Raw genomic sequence first — 22,390 nt, 5'->3', positions numbered from 1 at the left:
TTTTAATTTAGCTTTAACTCAGCTTGCTTAAACTTTTCTTCAGTTGTAGAAAACATTAATATGCTCATGTGTGTGTGTGTGTGTGTATAGACATATATATAAAAAAATATATGTGTGTGTATTTACAGGTGTAATCACGTATCCAGTCAGGCCTTGATTTTAAAGTAGCATAGGACAGATCATAGGTATCTTTGTACTTTAACAGGGAAATTGCTCTATTTTACCTAGAGCAGATGACTAGCTGCTGTTTCCATGCAGATCTGCATTTTGTTGCACCTCCTGCCTGCTGTACCATGCCAGGCTTAAAAACTGTGTTGCTTCTTCCTTTTCTCAGTAATTAGGGATGTGACCTGTAACATTTTCCTAGCAGGAGCTGACTTTGCCTGTCATTGTGGCTCCCCCCATACCTGTGCAGGAGTGACATCATGCACAGCCACAGCTGTGCAGACACCATGTCCTTTAAGCCTTACATTGATTTCACCACTCTGTTCCTTGGAGCTTGTAGGTGGGGGGAGGAAATACATAGCTTAGTCTGCCAGCCAGCCATCTGAATAGTGCTAAAAATTATTAATTACTGAATCTTTGTATTAGAAGCATTTGGGTATGTCTCACTCTTGGGCAGTTTGGATTCTTAATGATTACCCTGACCAGCAGCAAGGATGGGTTTAGGCTTTGCACTGAGGAACCAACTGCTTCTTTGGAAGATTTCATTTCTCCCCTCTGCTGCAACACTGCTAAAATCCACATCCACTCTGCTTTCATCCTTCTTCTTTTTCACCTTGTATCTAGTACCTAGGGAGATCCCTTCAGTCTCTTGGCTAAGTGTCCCTGGGGTTTACAAGCCCAGCCAGGCTGTTGCACGCTGTGGCCACAGCCCTTGTCTGCCTGTTGGCACAGCTGGGGCTGCAGAGCTGCTGCAGGAGCTGCCCCTTCCCAAGGGCTCTGCAGGGCTCTGTGTGCTGCTCTGCCTGCCTGTCAGGGAAACCATTGCAGGCCCAGGCAGGTTTGATGGTCCCTGTTGTTAGACATGGCAGAGAAGCTGCTGTGGCACAGGAGGATTACAAGTGCTTTCTTGCTGATGGGATTGTATCAGTTATTAGTTAGCTTGTGGCAGACCAGAGTGTCTGTTCCCAACATAGACACATCAGGGTCAAGAAGCCAAAGGAAAAAAAAAGGAAAAAAAAAAAACACCCAGAGGTTTGTGCATCCAAGGCTGTTTTATCTAACTTGAGACCATTTCCCAGAGACCTGGGATGCTTCCTGTTTTGGGGCAGTATTTGCTGCATTTACTGTCACTCGCAGAGAGTCTCTGGGACACTTGAGGTAAATGCCTCCCCTGCACAAAAGATAAAGAAAAAGGTGTAGCTCTCAAATTGGAATCAAATCTTTGGGATTTGGAGGGAGAAAGTAACATGGCAGCTGTTTAATAATGTAGTTAGTGATGTATTCTAACAAAATTGCCTCCTTAATATCCTGAGAAAGCTGAGGTTAGCTGGTTCCTCTGCCAGAGGGAGTGAGCTCACCAAAAGGAGTGAAAATGGGAGTTTAAATTTCAGTGGAGCCTGGAGATTTCAGTCTGACCGTGCCTTGTTCTCTCCCTGTCACAGACTTCACAGCAGCTTGGCTTTCTGGGGATTTGCAGAGGATGGCACTTGTGCTCAAATGCAGGGCTGACTGCAAGGAGAGGAGTGGGCGTGTGTGAGAGGAGTTGCACAGCCAAGGAAAGTGCGTCACTGAGCAGAAAAGGCAGCAAACAGAAAAGAGGAGAGTGGGAAATGGAGAATTCCATCAGGATGGCAGTGGGGTCCACCAGTCAGGATGAGAAGTCTAAAGGCAATTGGGTTGTGCCTGGGTGGTGTCTGGAGGCACTGGCAAAGACCAGAGGGGCCCCAATGAAGAGCTTTGATCCTTGAAAAACATGACCTTGTTGGCAGGGTAGGTGAGAAAATTTATTAACTGTCCTTACATAGGCACTTCTGTTCACTCAGCCCCACATGAAATCATGGGCTCCTCTGGTACCTCACTGAAAGACAAAAACCATGCAAGATTTTGGCAGCTTGAGCTTTAGCAGAAAAGTGAATCACAGAAATGCAAGGACCTCCACTGAAAACTGCTGGAGATAATTCCATATATTTAGAGCAGATTTATGAGAAATGTGTGCCTAGAGATTCTCTGTGTCCAGAGAGCAGTGTGTTAGCCAGCTGGGCTGCAGTGACCTTCTGCAGGGTTCTAATTCAGTACCATCTTCCTGAATCATCAGTTTACACAGACCAATCATCTCTTGATCCATGTAAATACCAATGGTAACTTTCTCTCTGCTCACTTTTCACAGAAGTACCTTATGATCTTGGTTTATAAGAGGGAAATAATGGAAAGATGAATTGCCAAACAGAGCCAGGAGGTGATTACACTTTAGTACATCACAGAGCTTGGTGCATGCTCTTTTCAACAGCAAGTGGCAATACAGTATGAGAAATCCCACCAGTTCTTTCCTGAATGCCAAGAAGCCAAACACCTGCTGGAGTTTTACCTACTCAGCTATAATCTTCATCTTTCTCTCCTGAGAAAATGTAAAAGTAGTTACAAATATTTACTGCATTCTAAGGACTGAGGGCAAAGTACAAAAACTTCAGAAACTTTTCCTGTAGAAAGCATAATACTGAAAAATAATGGTAAACACGATGTTTACTAGACAAATGTATTCATTGTCTCCAGAACTGAAGCAAATAGCTTTGCATTCACTTGAAGACAGCAGGAGCTTCTTTGTTACAAAATTCAGTACCTGTATATTCTTGCATTTGGAAGACAGGGTTCTTACCAGATTTAGATCCCATGTGCTGCAGTTTTGCTTCTTTATTTCTGCTCCTGAGTTACAGAGTTGTTCAGGCTTCTGTGGGGCAGGGGACAAAATTACAGCTTCAGAGAAGACACCCTGCTTTTCAGCAGTATGTGGAAACTGTGACCTGGCAGTGCACTCAGAGAAACAGGAAAGATGCAACCCCCTACTCAGCAGCTGAATGAGTGTGAAAAACAACTGTTGTGTTGGCTGCTGGTCTGAGGTCACCTGCAAATCCTATTAGACCACATTTTCTACTCAAACAAAACATTACCAGAGGTCTTATTCTTCCTTAACAAGACAGCCATGCTGTAAAAGCATGACTTGCATGCAAATCCACCAATTTTAAAAAAGAAAATATGTTTTAAGCTCAGCTCTATATCTAACAGAATACCTCAGATGCTTTGTGGTGCCAAGGGTTTCACCAACACCTACAGGAAATCAATCAAAGGCTCTAGCAGAAGGCTGAGGGAGGGGAGCTGTGTGTGTAATCTCATTCCCGCCTACTGAGAGCCATTGAGAGCAGCAGCACCACCTTCAGCATTTCTCTGGAAAATATTAAGGGCTTGGGATGTGTTTTCATGCCACCCACTGCCCTCTCCCCCACCATGGGTGAACAAGGCATCTTGCCCTCTTTAGAGCTCTCACAGCCTCAGCAGCAGCAAGGCATTTAAGGGACTTGTTTTTCTCCCCTCCTCTTTCCTCTTTAGGAAATCCTGTCCCCTTTTTGACGTGCTGCTCGCAGTGACATCACCAAGTCAGTGACAGAGTGTGGGGGAGGCAGCCCCAGCCTGTGGAGGTGATGCTCTGATGCCTTCCAGAGACCTCCTGCCAGAGTTCTGCTGCCCAGCCCAGCCTGTGTCCTGCCCCCACAGTCCTGTGCCCTCCCTGAGCAGTCTCAGAGCTGTTCCCATTCAGGGGAAGGCAGAAATCCTGTGTCCATGCTCCCTCTGAGCCCACATGGAGCCTGTCCCAGGGGATGAACCCTGAGGAGCACCAGCCATGCAGATGCCAGGCCAGCAGTGTGGGGAGGGAGGGCAGGACAAGCCTCCCTGGCACAGGGTTTATAACCACAGGGTGTTTATGTTACCATCCAGGTTCATTAAAGGCTCTTGCATTCAGTATTGAACCTTAGGGCTGAACTCAAATGCTGTATTGTGCCTTGGTGGTGGGGAGTTGCTCTGTTTTAGGAAGCCATGGGTTTTTGATGGCAAGCCTGGTGTGGTGGCTGGTTGCCAATCCAGGCTCTAGATCACTCTAGCAAAGTGAATTTAGATGGTGTGGAATCAAAATGCTGGCTGTCCCTGTCCTAATCCCCTCGAGGTACAGCCTTGGCAGTGCTGCTGGGGAAGAGACACCTGAGGAAAGATCTCTTTTGCTTTGCATAGCAAGAGATGAGGAGAGAGAGAGAGAAACAGGTGTCAAATCCTCCTGTGTCAGACCAGGAGGGAGTTTTCCCTTTGCCCTTTAGCAAATCACTCCCTTTCCACAGCTGTCAGACTGGTAAACATCAGCATTCAGCAATAGGAACTGATAGAGAGAGATCTCAAACTTCTGACCTCATTGCTGCATAGACTTCTTAAGAAAGCATAAAAATCAAGACCACAAAAGATTTTAACCACTTTATAATTATTCAGCTACTGAATGTTTTGCCCTTTAGCCCATTGGATCTAGTTTTAATAAGTTTTATATAGTTTAATTAGTTTTAATAAGAAAGAAAATTACAAGAAAGAGAAAAGCATCTCATTTCTGTCTAATTTCAGTTCTGGCCACCATGGACAGTGATGAACACAGCTCACCAAGCAGGGTAGCACAGTCTGGGATGATTTAGGGAGCTCTGTGCACACTCAATATAGTTCCATTGATAAAAAGTCTCCAACCCTTCTTCACTTCTGTATCTCTTAAAAAAAAAATATTAAAATGTGTGCTTTAAAAACATTTGCCCTCTAAAAGACCAAACTGATGAGAGATGAAGCAAGATTAGTTGCTGATTGCAAAATTCTTGGATTGTATAAAGATCTGTACAAATGCAAACACTTCTTGTGATGGGGTGAGGAGATTTGGGTTTCTGGAGTTCTTGCCTGAGCCTGAGGAGAGTTGTTGCCCTCCTGCATAGTATGGGCTCAAATGGGTTGTGGCCTTTGGTAGCTCTTGATGGACTAAAAATGTCACTTCCAAACACAAACTGCTTCTCTCTTGGTGACTGATAACAAACCCTCTAATCCCCTGAGGACACTGGGGTTCTTTACTGAAGGGTGCTTCTGGATGTGGTAAACTTCCAGCCTCTGGGAATCCCTGTCTTGGAGCAGGGTCAGTCACAGGGTGAAGCTAATGCTTGGCACCAAGAGCCTTCCTGCAAGAGCTTCTAGGAAAGCCTCTTGAGGCCACAGGCACCCACCACTGTGAGAGCCTGGGGTGCCTGGGGGCGATCCTGGGTGCTGCATGAACCTGTGTCAGTGTGCAAGGGGCAGCAGGGACAGAGCTAAGGGACACAGCCAACACTGTCCCAAGGGCTGCCCTGGCTAGTCCTGATCCCCACCCTGCTAATCCTGGCTGCACTGGTGCTTGCAAAGCTTGTACAGAGTCACCAAAGAGTTTCCTCTGGGGGAAACATTGTGTGAAAGGTTGAAGTGGTTTGATGTTTTCTAAATGAAGCATTTCAAATGCTCATACCAGAGAAACACTTCATGCCCAGCTTTTGCTTGGTTTTGTTTTTAAAGGAACAAAACCTTTCTTTTCTTTTTTGTTTTCTTTTTAAATGCTTTCAGTACTAATTAGAACAAATATTTTAAACCTGTAATAAATAAATACTTCTCATATTTCTGTATTTTGTTATAGTACATAATAAATATTGGGGGTTTTTTAAACCAAACTATAATGCAAACAGTTCTGTTTTGGTTTGCCTTGCTGCTAGGTCATGGTTGTGCTCTTATATTTAGTCTCTAGTTTGCTGCTGAACCACGAGGTAATAGTAAAGTAACAGATCAGCATAAGTGGCAGCATTACTGACTACTGAACAACACCACTGAGTATCAAACATAAGAGACAAAAATAAGTGGGCTTTCTTAGGGCATGTCTTTCCAGGGCCACCATCACATATTCTTGAGTGCTGTTATCAGCACTCCAGTCTGAGATGTGATCCCTGATGGGATTCTTAGCAGGGGCTTCCTCTGCTTGTAACAAGGAAGTCACCAGAACTAAGTAACTGCAGTACCAGAAATCTAATTTCTGGTAGTAAGTCACTCTAACATTACTGCAACTTGCACTATATTTCTCTTTTTTCCCTCTTTCTCTGCATATCAAGTTTTTACATTCTTGAAAGTTTTTCTCCCTTTCTTGTGAAGGCAATAGCAAGAAGGAGCAGTGGCAGTGCTCTTTTCTGGATCTTAGGAGGTGTAAAATATTCTCTTTATGGTCTAGTTAAACCTGTTAAACATTTGGCAAAGGTTTTTGATAGGTCTTCATGTAATCACATTAATGATACATTGTTGCTTTCTCTATTTTTTCCTCCTTTTTTTGTTTTCCCCTTTGTCTCATTACAGTTGAAACTATAGAGGAAAAAACAGCAGACTCCTTGCAAGATTTGTACAGAGCCTTGGAGCAGGCCAGCCTGTCTCCTTTAGGAGAGCACCGGATTTCCACTAAGCTGGAGTATAAGAAATCTTTTATAAAGAGATGTAGCGATCCAGTAGTCAATGAAAAACTGCACCAGCTGCGAATTCTGAAAAGCACTTTAAAGGTGAGATAAAGCAGGGAGGAAAAATCCTGCCCGAGGGTTGGATTGGGCTGCATTGTAATCAGAGATTATTGTGTGCAGCTGGAGTCCAGGCTGAGCCCAGTGTGCAAACAAGGGAGACATGGGGAAGCACTGCTTGAAAAGAAGAGGAAAAATGTGCCTGGGAGAGCAGTCAAAGTGAGGGGATCAGTTTTGATTTCTTTATTTTCTTGCATTTAATTTCAGTCAGCTGCTCCTCCTCTAGCTAGTTTAACAGAAGTTGACACACCAAATTATTGGAGGAAACCTTAATCCCTTTTTTGTCCCTGAACATTTTGATTTACCAAAACACATTCACTTTGTAATTGCCAAAGTCTAAAGTTAGACAAAGCCAGCCTTTAGAAGGGAACAGTATCTCTTGCAACACTTGTCTGTTTTCTAATTGATGAGCTTGTCCAGGAGGAAATTGTGTGCTTGCTTTCTGTGTAAACTGATGGGATCATTGTATTTAATCAGTAAGATTGATTAAATAAGTAGTGATAATGATAGATTTGAAAATTTATCTGGTAATTTTAAATGTACTACAGCTCTTTTAGCCTCCTTGTCAGCTTCCTTTGTTTGTTACAGCAGTTTCAGTTATGCCCTGATAGAAATTTCAGCAAACAATATGCTGGATTTCCTCAGGGACCCTGTTAACTATATTAAATTACCACATTTTAAGCCACCAGATAATTGTACGGTGCATTTTGTAACAGCTTTCATCAAAGAGGGCTTTATAAACATTAATTAATTTAGTTTTCTATCACCTAGAGAAGCATTTAGACAATATTATTTTCATGCTGTGGGGCTCCCATCCTGAAAAGAAATCCTACATGTGCTTAACTTTCTGTACTGTATCATCTCCTTGAAGGCAACTTGCATTATTATCTTGGTATGCAAGTCTTTGCAGAATTGAAGGCTGGCAAAACAGGGCAACATTCACAGCTGTCCATGACTTCTCCAAGCATGAGAAACTGAAACAAAATCTCAGTGCTCTCACACACGTCGGGGTGGCAGGAGGTTCATGCCGTGGCTGTGGGTTTGTCCCACGGCGGGGTCCCACACCACAGCTGTGGTTCAGCATCAGCAGCCTGCTGCCATGCTGAATTGTCTCTTTGTTAGTGGTTTTTGATACCTCAGATACTTTATACCAGTGGCTTCCTGCAAATGAAACTGCTTTCCTTCAGGGAAGTCCGAAACACAGCACAGCCTCTTGATCCAGCGGTGCCTGTGTTTGTGCTTCTCTGGAACTTCTTTCCTTTGGACCAAGCAAACCCAATGTTTTCATTCTCTGTCCATGAGCCATATTTTCTAAGCCTGTCAGCACTCTTGTTTGGACTGTGATTGGTGTAAATCATTCTTACGTACGTGAGACCAATAATGGGAAATGCAATGGCAGCAAGGAGCAAAGACAGGTAATTGTTGTTTTCTGCACAGAGCAGCAGAGTAGTGACACATGCTTGGTTTGCAGTGACATCATGATAACTTGTGACTGGCTGCATTACATCCCAGAGCTCCAACTCTGCCATACTCTTGGCAATTGTATCAAGCAGTAGCTGCTGCTATTACCCAATCAGTTATTCTTTCTTTCTATCAGTACCTTTGATTTTTCCTTCCTGAATGCAGCCAATTGCACTGGCCTGTTGACACTGATGTCCTTGAATATCCAGAGACAGTCCTCCAAACTGCTTCTGGCTCCTGATGTCCTAAGTCATTAATGAAAGACTCCTGTGCTCTCTGTCCTGTGATAACACAAAATCATTCTCCTGTCATAGAGTATGGGCTGCCTGGCTGGTAGTGCAGAGGTATGGGACCAGCCACAATCTATGAGAAATAAGTTATGGCAGCTCAAGCTGGTGATCAGGAGTTCCCATGGTTTCTTTTCCACAGCTTGCTCTCAGCTTGCCCTCTCTTTCTGGAAATGAGTATTCTAGCAGGTAGTGTTAATTTGCTGTTGTTTGCACAGCAATGAAAGCACTGCTTATAGAAGTTGTCTCTGACCCTTCTGACCTGTCCCATCATACACAGCTTGATATTTCCCCTTGCCATGCTGCCCAGAAGGATTTATCATACTCATAGTATGGATGTGGAAGATGTGAGTTAGCCATGAGGAGTGTGAAACCCATCTTGCAGGGAGGTTGGAGGGAGGATTGCTGGTGGCCCTGCCATTCCTGTGCTGAGGAGCAGTGCTGGAAACCACAGGTGTGTGTTAGCTGTGTTTCCAAGGATTCTGGCTGTGGTATCCAGCTTCCTCCACTTGCAACAACTGTGAGTGGCTGTGGGTACATCTGAGGCTTGCTGTGACACTCAGCTCCACGAACAGTCACCAGAGAGGGTTTAAGGTACAGTCACTTCCCCTGCCTCCATGGGGCATCATGAGGCACCAGCAACAATGTTGTATTTTCCCCTTTTCTGCCTTCTCTCTGCCACATCAGTGGTAGAAGAGGTTGCAGCCAGCAGCCCGTGGCATGCAGTAGATCTGTAGTGAAGATGAGCTCTCATTCCCTGGGACTCCTTGCACAAACCTTTGCAGTGCAGAGCTCAGGTGCCCCAAGACAAGCCTGTAAGGAGATGTAGCTGTGCTGTGCCTGTGTCTGCATCCCACACACCCACACAGAATTTCTGATCTGATCAAGAGCAAACAGATGGCACTTTGCTGTGTGAAACCCGTCCTGAGAAATGCAAGCAGCTACCAGCAAACGGGGGGGGGGCTTGCTTTGTCTGGGGCTGAACACGGGGGCAGGTGGGGGAATAGGAACTTGTACTGAGGGTTCTGGACAAGGCAAGGGAAGCCCAAGTCCCACAGGGGAATGTGGGACACCCTGTAGAAAGGCTCCTGTGTGTGAGTGCTCAGAGATCAGATAGTCCCTGTGCTTTCAGGGGCACCGAGGCTCGAGTTGTACCCTCCATCCTCTGCTTGCACCCACATGATTGATTTTGTCAGTCACTTGCATTAACTCTTTGCTTGTTCCTTTTCTCTCACAGGCCAGGGAAGGAGAAGTAGCCATTATAGATAAAGTTCTGGATAATCCAGCCTTGACGTCTAGAGACTTTCAAGAATGGAAACAAATGTACCTTGATCTCTTCATGAACATCTATGAAAGCAGCCCCCGGAGGGACTCTGTTAATAGCTCCTCTGAGGTTGAAGCACTTATAGGCTCCTTAGCACACACTCACTCTTACATAGAAACACATGTATGAAAGGCTCTCTTTTTGTCCATTTGCTACACCCCAGCCCTTTACTCAAGTGCATAAAGTAGTTTTTATATCAATATGTGAGAGCTCTAGTAAATTATATTTTAATGTTACTCAGCTGTGTGAAACCTTCAATGGTCAACAATACCACTTCTTTAATGAGGATTTGTATATTTTATATGCTACCAATGCTCTGCTTGTGTTTATCTTCTGTGAATTAAAAAAACATGATCTTTAGCTATTGAAGAAAAGGATTTAAAAGCATTTTTGGAAGACTGTGGCCTTCATGCAGGAAGTTCCACATGCTATAAAGCTTTTGTTATCAAAGGTCAGTTTTACAATGATATTTTATATTATATAATTCCAGTATTGCATTGCATTTTTGGAGTGCAGGTACTGTTTTGGTGGTGGGAGAAAACCAATTTTTATATTTCATGAGAAACTGTAGGAGTTTTCTTAAATAACAGGGAAAAGGTGTAATGCAGCTGTTGTGTTTCAGTTTTGTCAAACACATAAAAGGGTGAAAATCAGCGGACAAAAAAATTACTAATGTGAGTTTAAGTGTCAAAAGGTTAGGTCTCATTTCCTTGTGCTTTTATTAAAGCCTATTGCTTAGGTTTACCACCAGTGCAAAGGGATGCTGGTTTGTATTATAATTAAGACCAAATTGTGTGTTGTCTCTTAATCACATTAGGTTAATTTACAAAAAAAAAAAAAGTCATGGTACTGTGATTGATGAAGCTTTTGCACTGAAAGTATCAGTATAATGTGCAGATTTTGCAAAAGAGAAAATACAGACTTTCAACATCATTGGTAGCAGCATTTCTTTAGCCCAGAACAGCAGCAGTGGAAAAGGTTTCCAATGAAATGCTTCAAATCTGAGATGCTTTGAAGATTCCCACAATAGAAAAGGAGTGAATAGGATTTTTATTTTTCAAGTAGTTTCCTATGTGTTTTCTGAGCTGTGAAATTTGGCTGTATTGTATGCAGGGATAATGTGTGATGAGAGCAGAATTGAGTGAGCATGGAACCTGAAAAATAACCAAGGAGTAAAAAAGCCTCTGGTTTGCTTTGAAGGGGAAGGGATGTCTCTGGGTTCTGCTGAGTTCACAAGCCAATTAAAATGTTTTAAACTTCCATGAGATTTGTTATCTGCTGAAGACAACCCAGTGAATATGAGGGGAAATAGCTCCTCAGAGTTAGGCACATGCCTGAAATAAAAGTGGGAGGGAACTCTTTAATCATATGTTTACTTTTTATGAACTTGGTTTTGAAAAATGTTAAGAGCATGACAAAATATTTCTGCTGCTCTTCAGTATTTTGCTGCGTAAGTTAGGACTCATGATTTAATAATGCTCAAGTGGAAAGGAAAAGCCTCCTTTATACTTTAATGAGTTGTACTCTTAACCAACTTGAGACTATTGCCTGTACAGCTCAGTGAATGTACTTTAAACTTTATGAACTCTGATATCTCCTGGCAGTTATATCCATGAAGGGATGAAGGAAAGAATGGACAGATTTTCTTTCTTTCTTTCTTTCTTTCTTTCTTTCTTTCTTTCTTTCTTTCTTTCTTTCTTTCTTTCTTTCTTTCTTTCTTTCTTTCTTTCTTTCTTTCTTTCTTTCTTTCTTTCTTTCTTTTCTTTCTTTTCTTTCTTTTCTTTCTTTCTTTTTCTTTCTTTCTTTTTCTTTCTCTCCTTCTCTCTTTCTCTCCTTTTCTCTCTCTCCCCTTTTTCTCTCTTGCTCCCCTTTTTCTTTCTTTTCCTCTTTCTACCCCTCATTTTCTACCTTGTTATTGCATTTGGATTGCAAATGTTCTGCAGATTTTGCACAACTGTACAGAAGAGTGGCCTTTCTGTAGCCCATTTTCAGTAATCCTATATTCAAGTTGTCTGGATGACAAATCATGTATTAACATTTGTATAGAATTCTGGATCCAGTGTAAGATTTGTACTATTAGAAGACTATTGTTTGTATAAACTGGACATTTATTTACTGCATGGGTACTGACTTGTATATTAAATTTGTGAGGTTTTTGTAAATTTCTCTTAAAAAATGCTTGACTTGAAATGGATTGTGCTATTGTTCCAAGCATTTAGATTCTCTTGCTATTGTTTTACTGGACCAAAAGTAAATATATTCATATGAAAAACTCTTTATATCTGATGGATGTATATGCACATTGTGTAGTTGATTCCTTGTCAAAACCAAGGCAGTTCAGAAGACTTAGATCTGTTGCTATGCAACAGCCATTCTGCCTGCACTTTACATTAGTAAAGTTAGCTTGATTGCTTTAAAGGTGAAAATTAAACATTACAGTTTTTTAAGCTAGTCTGGTGACAAAGAACATGTGTCCTCTCCATTGTGCTGCCTTCTTTTAAGACTATTAAATGTTCTTCTATATATATATTTTTATTGTATTAACTCTCAGCCTAGAAAGGGAACACTGTAAAATGAAGTACAATAAATTTAGCTTTTAAATGAACATTTATGGCTCAAGATTCACTTTACTCCATACCAGATTGATTCTGTGGCATCTGACCATTTTGTCTGCATTTCACATATCCGTGTATCTTAAAATGCCCCAGTGTGACTTCAAACACTGCCAGTGTGGCCAAAAGGGAGTGACACTATTGCTGATTTGTTAAGAGACAGACACTGAGTAAAGACTTGTGAAAACCTTCAGTTACCTCCCTCCCCTTTGTACTCTTTGATGAAAGTAAACCTTTTTTGACTGCAGGGTTCTGTAATGCAGCAGTTCAACAGCAAGGAAGCATTTTACCCTTATGAGCAGGTGAGATAAAACAGTGTATGGCACCAAGGTAAATGCCAAGGCATCAGTGACATCCTGTTACTCCTGTAAGAAGCTTCTTGGAGGCTAAGGATAAGGATACCCACTCTGGCCATCTGAGCTAACACAGGGCTTGGACACAAAAGAAATGTACATCAGCAGTAGTGTGCATCTTTAAAATAACACAAAATAAACATCTGGAAGGTGTTCTACAACAAAGGCCACTGAGAGAGAAATGGCTTCTATCAAACAAACAGCTTTTAACTTTCAGCTGTAGCTGAGTCTACGCAGTGAAAAGTCCATGCCTCTGTCCAGTAATTTCATGCTGGTTAGCTAAGGCATTCTTGCCTAGTAAGTAGCATATCAAATAATACCTTTTCCTTGGCAATACTTGCTACTAATCCTTGTAGGCATCAATTTTCTAGTCTTTATACAGCTCTCTTTCTTTTTGCTTAGCCATAGCATAAAAACCCAATAGCACTTACCAGCTGGGAAAATTACCTTTGATTAAGAAAACAGAAAAGACGGATTATATTTTTTAATGTTTGAAAAATCCCACTTGCAACACCTATTAATTGCTATCTAGGTATTATCCAAAAGTCAAGGATTACAATTCTCACTCATCACCTCTAAGCAAGCTACTTGCTACATCCTTGCTCAGTGAGATCAGCTTCCAGCTTCTTTATAAATCCTAGATGTGTTTCCTGTGCTGGCACCAGATTTTCTTGCCTGTTTCCACCAAGCATTTGGCTTATCCAAGCAAAACTTCCACTCTCACATTCAGAGCCACTGCAGTTTTCTTCTCCTGGACCGCCCTGCTCGCTCATCTCCTGGGATGGCCATTCCTCAGCATGGGAGCTCAGCAGCTGGGCAGCTTCTTCTGGTGGCTGTCACTGTCCTGCTCCTCGGCCACCTCGGAGAGCTGGAGCACGGCACACTGCAGCCCACACCAGGGCAGAGGGGCCTTGCAGATCTCTTCCCAGCCATCGTTGTCAATGTCATAGCCAACCACGTCTTGTGTGGAGACCTCCAGGGAGTTTTGCCACTTCTTTCCCCCAATGAGAAGAGCTGTTTCCTCTACCACAGCCAGGCCGTAGGAGAATCGATCGTAGACCAGGGGTTTCAACCGAGTCCATTGGTTTTGATCCGGGTCATACCTTTCTATTTCAGAGAAAGGTTCATATAATCCCAGAAAGGTGAATATGGATCCCCTGATTGTTGCCATCTGATGCCCAAACCGAGCAATGCTCATTGGGGCACATTTCACCCACTGCCCTTCAAGTGAGCTCAGAGAATAAACGTCATTGCTGGTGCTGGCTGGGGCCGAGTACTTGCCCCCAGAGATGTATATGGTGTCCTTGCAAACAGCACTGGCATGACCATGTATCCTGCATGGCAATTCCCTGGCCTTGGTCCATCTATCCCTGCTGATGTCATAGGCTTCCACAGATGAATGCAGCGATCCGTCCTCACCCCTTCCACCAATGGCAAAGATATTCTTTCCTAGGACACAGCAGGAAAACTGGCATCTCTTTTCCAGCATGCCCGTGATTTGGGTCCATGTGTTAAATCTTGGATCGTACCGATGGACCTTGTTTGTAACCAATAAGGTCTTTCCAATTTTAGCATCACCCAGGGTACCAGTTTGTATTTCCCCACCCAGGACATAGAGGAAGTTCCCCACCACGCACACGCTGTGGTTCTGCACCCTGTCCTGCAGCTGTGTGAGGGTTCTCCATTTGTGGTTGTAAACATCAAAGGCCACCACATCGCTGACGAGCCCCTCACTTGCTGTGCTTCCCCCCAGTAGAATGATCCGAGTTTTCTGGTTCCTCAGCGTGGTGGACTTATCCTGCAGGACAGGCTGTTTGTATACAGATGTGTGATAATTTATTGCTTTTATGATCATGCACTTAATACCTGCTGAGAGCAACACTTCTGACTGTGTGTAGGTTTTTCTCAGCTCTTCCACTGGGATGAGACCATATCTTATGTGCTCTAAAAGGCTGCTTGCCTGATCCAGCCTGGATTTATTCTGCTTCAACCACAGCAGGACAAGATTCAACAGGCGGCATTCTTCCACCATGGGGAGATCTGGTGATTGAATCACTGCTAGCAAAGACCTGAAGTTCAGCTCGAGAAGTCCTGACAAATCCAAGTCCAGCAGCTTCCAGACATTTTGGATAATGTATTTTTCTGCAGCTGCTAGGGCATCTGGCAGGTAGAACTTCCTGGCCACGTTGGCAGAGTAGCAGCAGTTTTCCAAGGCAAGATTTTTAACTAAGTACTGATTGCACAGGCCGATAGCATCAGTCACTTGCAAGTAGCTTGCAGCTTCCAAGGTATCCTCCAGGCTTTCAAAGGAAAGGGGCAGCAAGGATGTGTAAATGAAATCCAGGATGTGCTGGAGCCCAGTGGGTGAGACAACTTGTAGGTGAATGACACTGGCTTTAGACTCTTGGGTATAACTTTTGAACATGGCTCGGAAGTAGTCGCTAGAGCATGCCAACAAGGACTTGTGTGCAGGAAACTCATTTTCTTTCACTTTCAGCAAAATGTCACAGAGAAAGCCCTCTGATCTCAGGCTCTGGTATTGGGCGAGCACGGCGGTGCAGTGTGCTTTGCAGTAGGACAGGAAGTAGCTCATGGCAGACAATGCAATGCTTTTCCCTTGAGCTATTAGAGCTAAAATGCAATTAGATATTGAGACAGCTGCCTCACTCAACAGCCATTGCTTGAATGCCAGCAGACCTCCAGCTGTTAGAGAAAAGCCCAATCCAACCCAAGAAAAACCAAGTCAGTCTCTTGCCTGGCATAGGGGGACAGTTAGTAGATTTGTAGTGAATTCAATCCATTCCTTTATAGAGAAAATAGCTGAATGTGTATCAGCTGTAGGATGCTTACTTTTCTTGCCTCCAGAAGCTGCACAAGGATGAAGGGTCCGCAGTTGTGCCCAGCACTTGCTTGGCTGGCCATCAGGTGACAGATGAGGGAGCTCGATGACGGTCCCAATCAATGGCCCTCCATGTCTGCTCAGCTGTCACCCCCAACCCTTCCTGCTCCACGGGCAGATCCCAGGGATCCTCTCTGGCTGCCAGCGCGTGGCTCTGAGCACACACAGATGAGAAGAGAGCGCCGACTTTGCTCCTCTTGTTTGTATTTTGAACTCCGATCGGTTTAGACGTCACCAGCCCGGGACAGCAGCCCCCTTTCCGTCCCCTTTCCTCCCCTTTCCGCACGGCCCTGGGAAGCCTCAGCTGAAGATCAAATCAGCACCCAGGGATTATTACGGGAACATTTTCTGAGCCCATAAATCTTTCCCCGGCAGCCACTAAGACAACCAAAATACCGTGATTAGTCACTGGTTGGATTTGACATGCATTTCTGGCTCTTTGCTTCACGTGACACCTCCGTGGCTCACAGCTACCAGAATAGCCACAGGCTCATCCCCTCGTCCCCCTCGCCTGGGAGCCACCCCGGGCGGGTGAGAAATGGGGCCAGAGGAGCTTCCAGCGACAGCCACGGCCAAAGCAGCTGACTTGGAATGACCTGGCTGGAAATCACAAGGGTAACACATTCACACAGAGTGGTAACAAAAATAGATTCCCCCAGTTCGGCCATAATAAACCCAATTCTGTTTATGGAGGAGGATTTGCATAATTGTGCTCTCAGTTACCAGCTGGGAACAGACCCGGAGCCCCCAGGGGTGGGCCAGTGCTGTCTTGCTCAACTTTCTCACTCTCAGTTTGTCCCAATTAGAAGCACTTATACAGGGATTATCCCTGATTTTCACCTGGGCACTTCAGGGTCTAATTTCTACCAGGAATAGCAGCTCTGGGCAGGCTACGCATTCTGACCTCTTAAAGCTTGCTTTTATTTCTTCTTTTTTTTCCCTGCGTAACTCTGGGTGAAGATGTTAAGGAATTTCCTCCAGACACCTTTCTTTCCAAATCAAACACCCTCAGGACTTGCAGACCTTGCCAGGGTTGATAAATGCCTGATCATTTTGCTGCACTGTGAGCCAGCAGACTTGGAAGCAGTGAAGGATCCCACAGGACTGGAAAATTTCACTTTTTGCTTAAACCCAAGGTAAAGCCTTTTTACTGTATTTTTTAAATGTTTATTTTGTGATGTCATTAAATTCTGGCTTACCCCTGTAGCTGGGCAGTGTTTGGAGCTGACTGGATCCTGATATGGACTGTGCATGCTGTGTGACTGTTCCAGTGAGCTTAAACTGTCTTGCTAAACAGACTGATATGTACACATGCTCTGCTCTGTTTGTGGGGAAGAACTCCAAAATCTTTTTTTGTTGTTGTTGCTGTATAGCTCTGAAAATTGGTTTCCTACTTGAATCCACTTCCCATCATGACATTATAGGCCACAAATCAGGATCTTGCTAAAAGACCTTGCCCTTTGCTAGCAACACAACATGTATGGGCAGTAGGGATGAGGGAGAAAAGGGATGTTTGCTTCTTTTTCCCAGCAGTTTTGCCAATGTCCAAGTTGGGACAACTCTAAGGTATTTCAGGTGTTAGTGAGGCTGTGCAGGTGATTCCAAGCTTCAGTTTTGATACTCCTCCTGTTTTAGAAGTAGAGAACAAAGGCCAGGTACCTCTGTCACCCCTCAGAAGTCATGAGTCGGTGATGAGGGACCAGGCCTTAAATGCTCCCAACTCCTAGAGATGCTGCTTTCCCCTGTTAAACCCCAGCAGGTATCAGATTTCTCTAACATGAGGTGCAGATAAACCTCCCCTGTTTTGAACTAGCAGGTGGGCACTGCACATCACAATTTCCCTGGGAGCCTGAGGTGAGAGGCAGCAGTCCTTGTCCTCCACCAGCCCTTAGCCTGTGCTGCCATAACTGCTCTGACAGAGCCAGAAGTGATGCACAGGCAGAAATGGGGAGAACCCAGAAACAGAACAGCAGAGAGGCCTCTGTGGCCCAGGCCAGGCTGTCAGCCTCCCTCCCAGGCAGATGTAGCCCAGCAGGGGTGAGCATGGCTGGCTGGGTGCCTGGGATGCAGCACCAGAGGGATCCTGGGCACAGAGCAGGGCTGCTCTGCTGTGGGGCCAGGCCACCAGCCCCAGGGCACTGCTGAGGTGCCACATGTGCTGGTACCATGGAGTGCCTGGGGACTGAGGACACATAAATCAATCCGCCTCCCCTAGATCCAGATTTGACCAGAAATAGGTTAAATGTATGGCTTGGCCAACTGAGGGTACTGCCAGCAGCAGCCAAGGAATATTTCTGAGCCCCATATGACACTCCTGCCTCCCAGGTGATGCACTCCAGTCCAAGGCAAGTGCCTTTTCCTCACCCCCAGCAGGGCACTGCCTGGTCTTGCAGCACTTTGGCTGGAATGTGTAAAGTACCAGCACAGCTCCAGCCACAAGCTCTGTAATTGCAGAGGCCAAACAAGGCTCAGTCTGAACATCCCTGCCTGTGCCCAGAGTGACTCCATGCTAACCCAACCAGGGGTGCATCACTTCCTTTCCAAATGAATGCCATCCTTGGGTGGCTGTTTATACAGGTCAGCAGCTGGAGCTGATTTAACACCAGTGCCAGGTAAGCAGGTCCCATAATTGTATGCAGACTTGCTGTGCTATTCTCTCTCAGACCTACTTCATCTTCATGGCAAGCCAGCTAATGGAAGTAGTAACAATCATGATCCTTATAAAGCTGTTTATTTGCCTGGAGATTTTTTTTCCTTTGGCTTATAATTGAAATAAAACCACATCCTTTCCAGTCCCTTGCTCTGGAGTGATAAAAAAAAATATCATTATCAAAATGAGGTTTTTCCCTGCTTCACTTCCAGGCAGTTAGCCTTGTCTAACTAGGGAGTCTGCTCAGCCAAGACCCTCCTTTGTCAACAAACAAATTATCTTCTGCAGAAGCTCAGGTCTGCAGCACCTTTGGAAGAATATTTAATGTCCATTAGTGAGAGAACAGATGGTGACTAAACAGCTGACTTACAAATCTCAGCACCAGACCTAGCACTAAGTGGGATGCAGTGAAACCAGGATCTTATTTTCCTTGGGCATAATTTGGAAGATCAGATCTAATGTTTGACTCACTAGATGGTGCTTAAAATTAGGGAAATATTAGTGTTTCAATGATGCTGATTTGTTGGGAATAGATAATACATTTTTAATCATGTGCATCATTTAGACTCTAAATTAGATTTAGATTTCAGGCTTTCAGCATATTTTCTGTTGAAGTGATTGCTCTATTACAGTAGGCAGCCTGAAATAAAAAAATATTCAGATGTGTGCTGTGAAAAATGCTGGCTTCCACACATGCAGAGGTTTTTTGCTATACAAAATTGAAAAATGGCCCAAGTTGCAATGCCATGTTCAGTTTAATATTGCAAGTAGGCCATTGGTTAATAAACTATTGAATTATTATTCTAAATGTTGCCAATTATTTTTTAAGGGTAAAGATTATAAAAGGAGTTGTACAAGTGATACAAGGCTCATTACTAACAAGTGGCTTGCTGTAAAATATTTGTTATAAAATTCCACAGGAGAGGATTACCAGGCTACATTTTGTTCCAAAAGAAATCAATGCAGTCCAGAGGACAACAGAGTAAATATCTCAGATGCTTGATAAATAACAGAAAAATGAGCCAAGTAATGAGTATAGCCATACAGGTTTCCTAGAAGTGCTAATCAGAAAGATCATATTGATTTAAGTTGTCTTGTAAAAATCTTTGGACTACAGTCTGTTCTTCATCCTTGAATAATCATTCACAGTAGTATTTGGGTCAGCACATCTATTTAAAGCAAAGGATGTTTAGCCCAGGAAAGCAGTTCTTAAGAGCAAAACAGTAAGAGGGAGGAATTTTCTTGCAGCTAAAAGCAATGTCTGGTGAGATCATGTCTGGTATAAAAGCAAAAGAGAAGGTTCCCAGCTTGCATGAGGTGGGCTTAGCTGTGAGGTTTGCACTGGGGCAGGGGGAGGCTGGGGCTGCTGTGGCTTTGAGCACTGTCCCAGAGGTGCCCACAGGACACTGTCCCTGTGAGCTGGGGAGCAGCACAAGGCAGTGCCTCCCCCAGCCTGGCAGGGAAGTTCTGCAAGCCCTCAGCACCCTGTATCCATGCCTGTGCCACCCCAGAGGGGACTGTGTCTGGGGACAGCAAGAGCTTTGAGTGCAAGGCTCTGCCTGCGCGTGGGGAGAAGAGAGGTTTGGTAGGGTCAGGAATCAGGGATCCCAGCAGAGCTTGCTGCAGGACCATGGCTGCTGAGCCGTGGCTGTGTGGCACTGCTCTGTGCTCTGGAACAAGAGGAGGAAAGGAGGGAATACCACTGGCACACCTGGGCTGGGAGTGGCCTTGTCCCAGCTGGGTCACTCCAGCATAGCTACACCTGTGCAAGAAAGCATCCTGTGTCAAATTGTGAAAGGCAACATAAAATACCAGACTTTCAATCAGACAGTGCCTCATTTATTTCCTCTCCCTATTTTTTCAGGTTTTGTTTGCCTCCCATGAAGACAGAAGCTGTTCCAGTTTCCACTGCCATCTCAGTGGGTTAGACATGAGCTTCCCTGGTGAATAAAAAAAAAGTTGGAAAATTTTAAACTTGGGTTCCCATTCCAGAGCAACTGCAGTGGGATGAGTCAGGCACTGCAGACACAGGATAATGAAGGAGAATGTGTATTTTAATGAGCCCATTTCAGAGCAGATGCACTAATAGCTCTCACAGCATCTCACAGCTGAGGGTGGAGGGCTGCTTGGGGTTCATCTGCTCCTGTCATGGCCAGGTGGCACCAGAGATGTCTGCATTGAGCCCTGGCTTTCACCCCTGGGCAAGCAGTGCTGCCTGGGCTGTTGTTGGGGCAGAGAGGGATCTGCAACCCCTGCCCAGGGGCATCTTCCCTCTGCATCCAGCTCAAGGGTGCTCACAGACACCTCTGGCTGCTGACCTTGCACAGCATGGGTATGCACAGCCCTAGCTGAAGCTGCTCTGCTCGTGGGTCCTTTCTGCACGTATGGAAGCCCCCCTGCTATAAAAGGAACATTTCTGACCCCCTTGTGGCATTCCTGCCCCCCAAAGACCTTGGGGCTGGTTGAACTGTGTTCCCAGCCCTTATCTGCTTGGGTACATGCAATGACAACAGCTGCAGCTCGGGCTGTGTGAGCACTCCTGGCAGGAGAGCTGGGCTCTCCCTTTGCCCTGGCTGGACAGAGCCAGCAGCTCCCTGCACACTGCCCAGCCCACCCTGGCCTGATTCCATGGTGATAGATGCATCCAGCACAAACCCCTACGACTGGGAAACACACCTCAGGTCTGAGGAAAGCATAAGGACATGGGGACTGGCCTCCCACAGTTCAATCATCTTTGAATGCACTTATTTGTAATTAGAAGGAGGATGAATTTTTATAGGGATAGGGATGTAAGGCACATCTAAGAGCACACAACCAGTGCTCTGAGATCACAGAGGAGAAAACTGACATTTCCCTGTATTGGGACACCACAGAGATGAAGTAAAGCTGCAGTGTTGAAGAAAACCTGCATGTCTCTGAAACCAAGGTGCTTTTCACATAAGCTGTTAGGATTCAGCTCTACCATCCTCTTTGATTTCCTAATTCACATTCATGCAAATGTTCTCCAAGACATGGACTGTTGGTGAGCTAAGTAAAGGTTACAGTGCAATCAGCTGCTCTTACTGCATGGCACAATGAGATCCTGATGTCAGCTGATCACTGAAATTGTTCCTAGAGTCAGTACAGTATTGTCAGCACTGCTGTGATCACTGTCAGCAGCACCACCACATCACTCAGAGAGCTGGACTTGGTCCCTCCATGTCCTGTCAGTCTTATAGATACCTCCTGGAATGTAAGGCTTATCCTTGGGACTGAAAGGATTGCACCTGCACTTGCTGATCCTTTTTCATTTATTCATAAGCTCTCAGGTTTGAGAGTGGGAGAGCACCCATGGGTGAAGTGCAGCTAGAATTAATTGCACATGCCAAAGGATGAAGGATGGATGATAAACCCCCAGGTGTCTGGGGAACTTTTTTTCCTCAATGACTCCTGACTGAATAAAGCCATACTGGAGTGTGACAAAGGCATTGATGGGATGTGTGTCATTTACCCCCTGATCTTCATGAGTTACTGACTGATGTGTGACTAGCAAGCCTCTCTGCTCACCTGTCAGGCTGATCTCAGAGCCAATCCGTAGTGCCATAAGGTACTGGTGGCCCTGCTCACCAAAAAGGGAGAGAGACAACTCCCTCCACACCAGACATCATCTCTAAATTCCACTCCTGAAAGAAATTCCAAGGGTACTTACAGAAATTGTGTATGCCAAATTTTCTTCCCCAGGCCAGAGTCCCTGCAGACCATGCAGGATTTCAGTCATCTCCCCTCTTTCCCTGGTATGATCTGGATTCCAGCTGGGCATGCACATAAACTGTGGACAGCAGTGAGCCAAAACCCCCATCTCCAAGGCCCTCTCCAAGAACTAATGTACTATGAGCTCACTTTTATTAATTTTAATTTGGAGTTCTTACAACAGGAACAATGCAAATACTGACTCCACCATGGAAGTGCAAAAAAACCCCCACATAGTATGTCTTGCCTGCACAGAAAAAACACACAGTATGCCCAAAACAGCTTGAAAGGCTGTTCTATATTCAGCAAGTTTATTTTGGTCTCATCTGTCTAGGATAAGGATTGACATAAGTGACTCTTGAAAGGAATGACCACTCCTGCCCTGAGCCCCAGCAGCGTGCACCAGTGCAGCAGCATCTCCCTGGTACAACAGCAGAGTTTCCAGGGGACCTTTGCATTTTGCCTGAAGTGGGAAAATCATTGCT

The 22,390-nt window shown here is 44.7% G+C and overlaps 2 protein-coding genes and 1 long non-coding RNA gene across 7 annotated transcripts in view; 2 read left to right on the top strand and 1 right to left on the bottom strand.

The window, feature by feature from the left end:
- The window catches only part of CNKSR2 (connector enhancer of kinase suppressor of Ras 2), a 207,506-nt gene extending 195,239 nt beyond the window's left edge, over positions 1–12,267 (top strand). For 4 of the 5 annotated variants that reach the window (XM_077172438.1, XM_054655123.2, XM_077172446.1 and 1 more), the window contains 2 exons: positions 6,379–6,575; positions 9,576–12,267. In XM_077172438.1, the coding sequence (XP_077028553.1) occupies positions 6,379–6,575; positions 9,576–9,791 (413 nt within the window). In that variant the 3' untranslated portion in view covers positions 9,792–12,267. The remainder of the gene's footprint in view (positions 1–6,378; positions 6,576–9,575) is intronic. The other variant, XM_077172472.1, reaches the window with a different exon arrangement.
- Positions 12,146–15,787, bottom strand: KLHL34 (kelch like family member 34). Its single transcript, XM_054628366.2, has one exon. The coding sequence runs from the start codon at positions 15,218–15,220 to the stop codon at positions 13,433–13,435; it is 1,788 nt and encodes a 595-aa protein (XP_054484341.1). The 5' UTR covers positions 15,221–15,787; the 3' UTR covers positions 12,146–13,432.
- Positions 15,788–16,023: 236 nt separating this feature from the next.
- Positions 16,024–21,540, top strand: LOC143693448 (uncharacterized). The gene is made up of 3 exons (XR_013181143.1): positions 16,024–16,141; positions 16,487–16,662; positions 20,041–21,540. It is a non-coding gene; the product is annotated as an uncharacterized LOC143693448 (long non-coding RNA).
- Positions 21,541–22,390: the final 850 nt, after the last annotated feature.

The sequence above is a fragment of the Agelaius phoeniceus genome, chromosome 2 (assembly GCF_051311805.1).
Source record: "Agelaius phoeniceus isolate bAgePho1 chromosome 2, bAgePho1.hap1, whole genome shotgun sequence".
Classification (NCBI taxonomy): domain Eukaryota; kingdom Metazoa; phylum Chordata; class Aves; order Passeriformes; family Icteridae; genus Agelaius; species Agelaius phoeniceus.
This window is presented reverse-complemented; position numbering and strand designations above follow the sequence as displayed.

Excerpts from the sequence above, each read along its gene's own strand:
- KLHL34 (XM_054628366.2), bottom strand. The coding sequence starts at position 15,220 with ATGAGCTACTTCCTGTCCTACTGCAAAGCACACTGCACCGCCGTGCTC.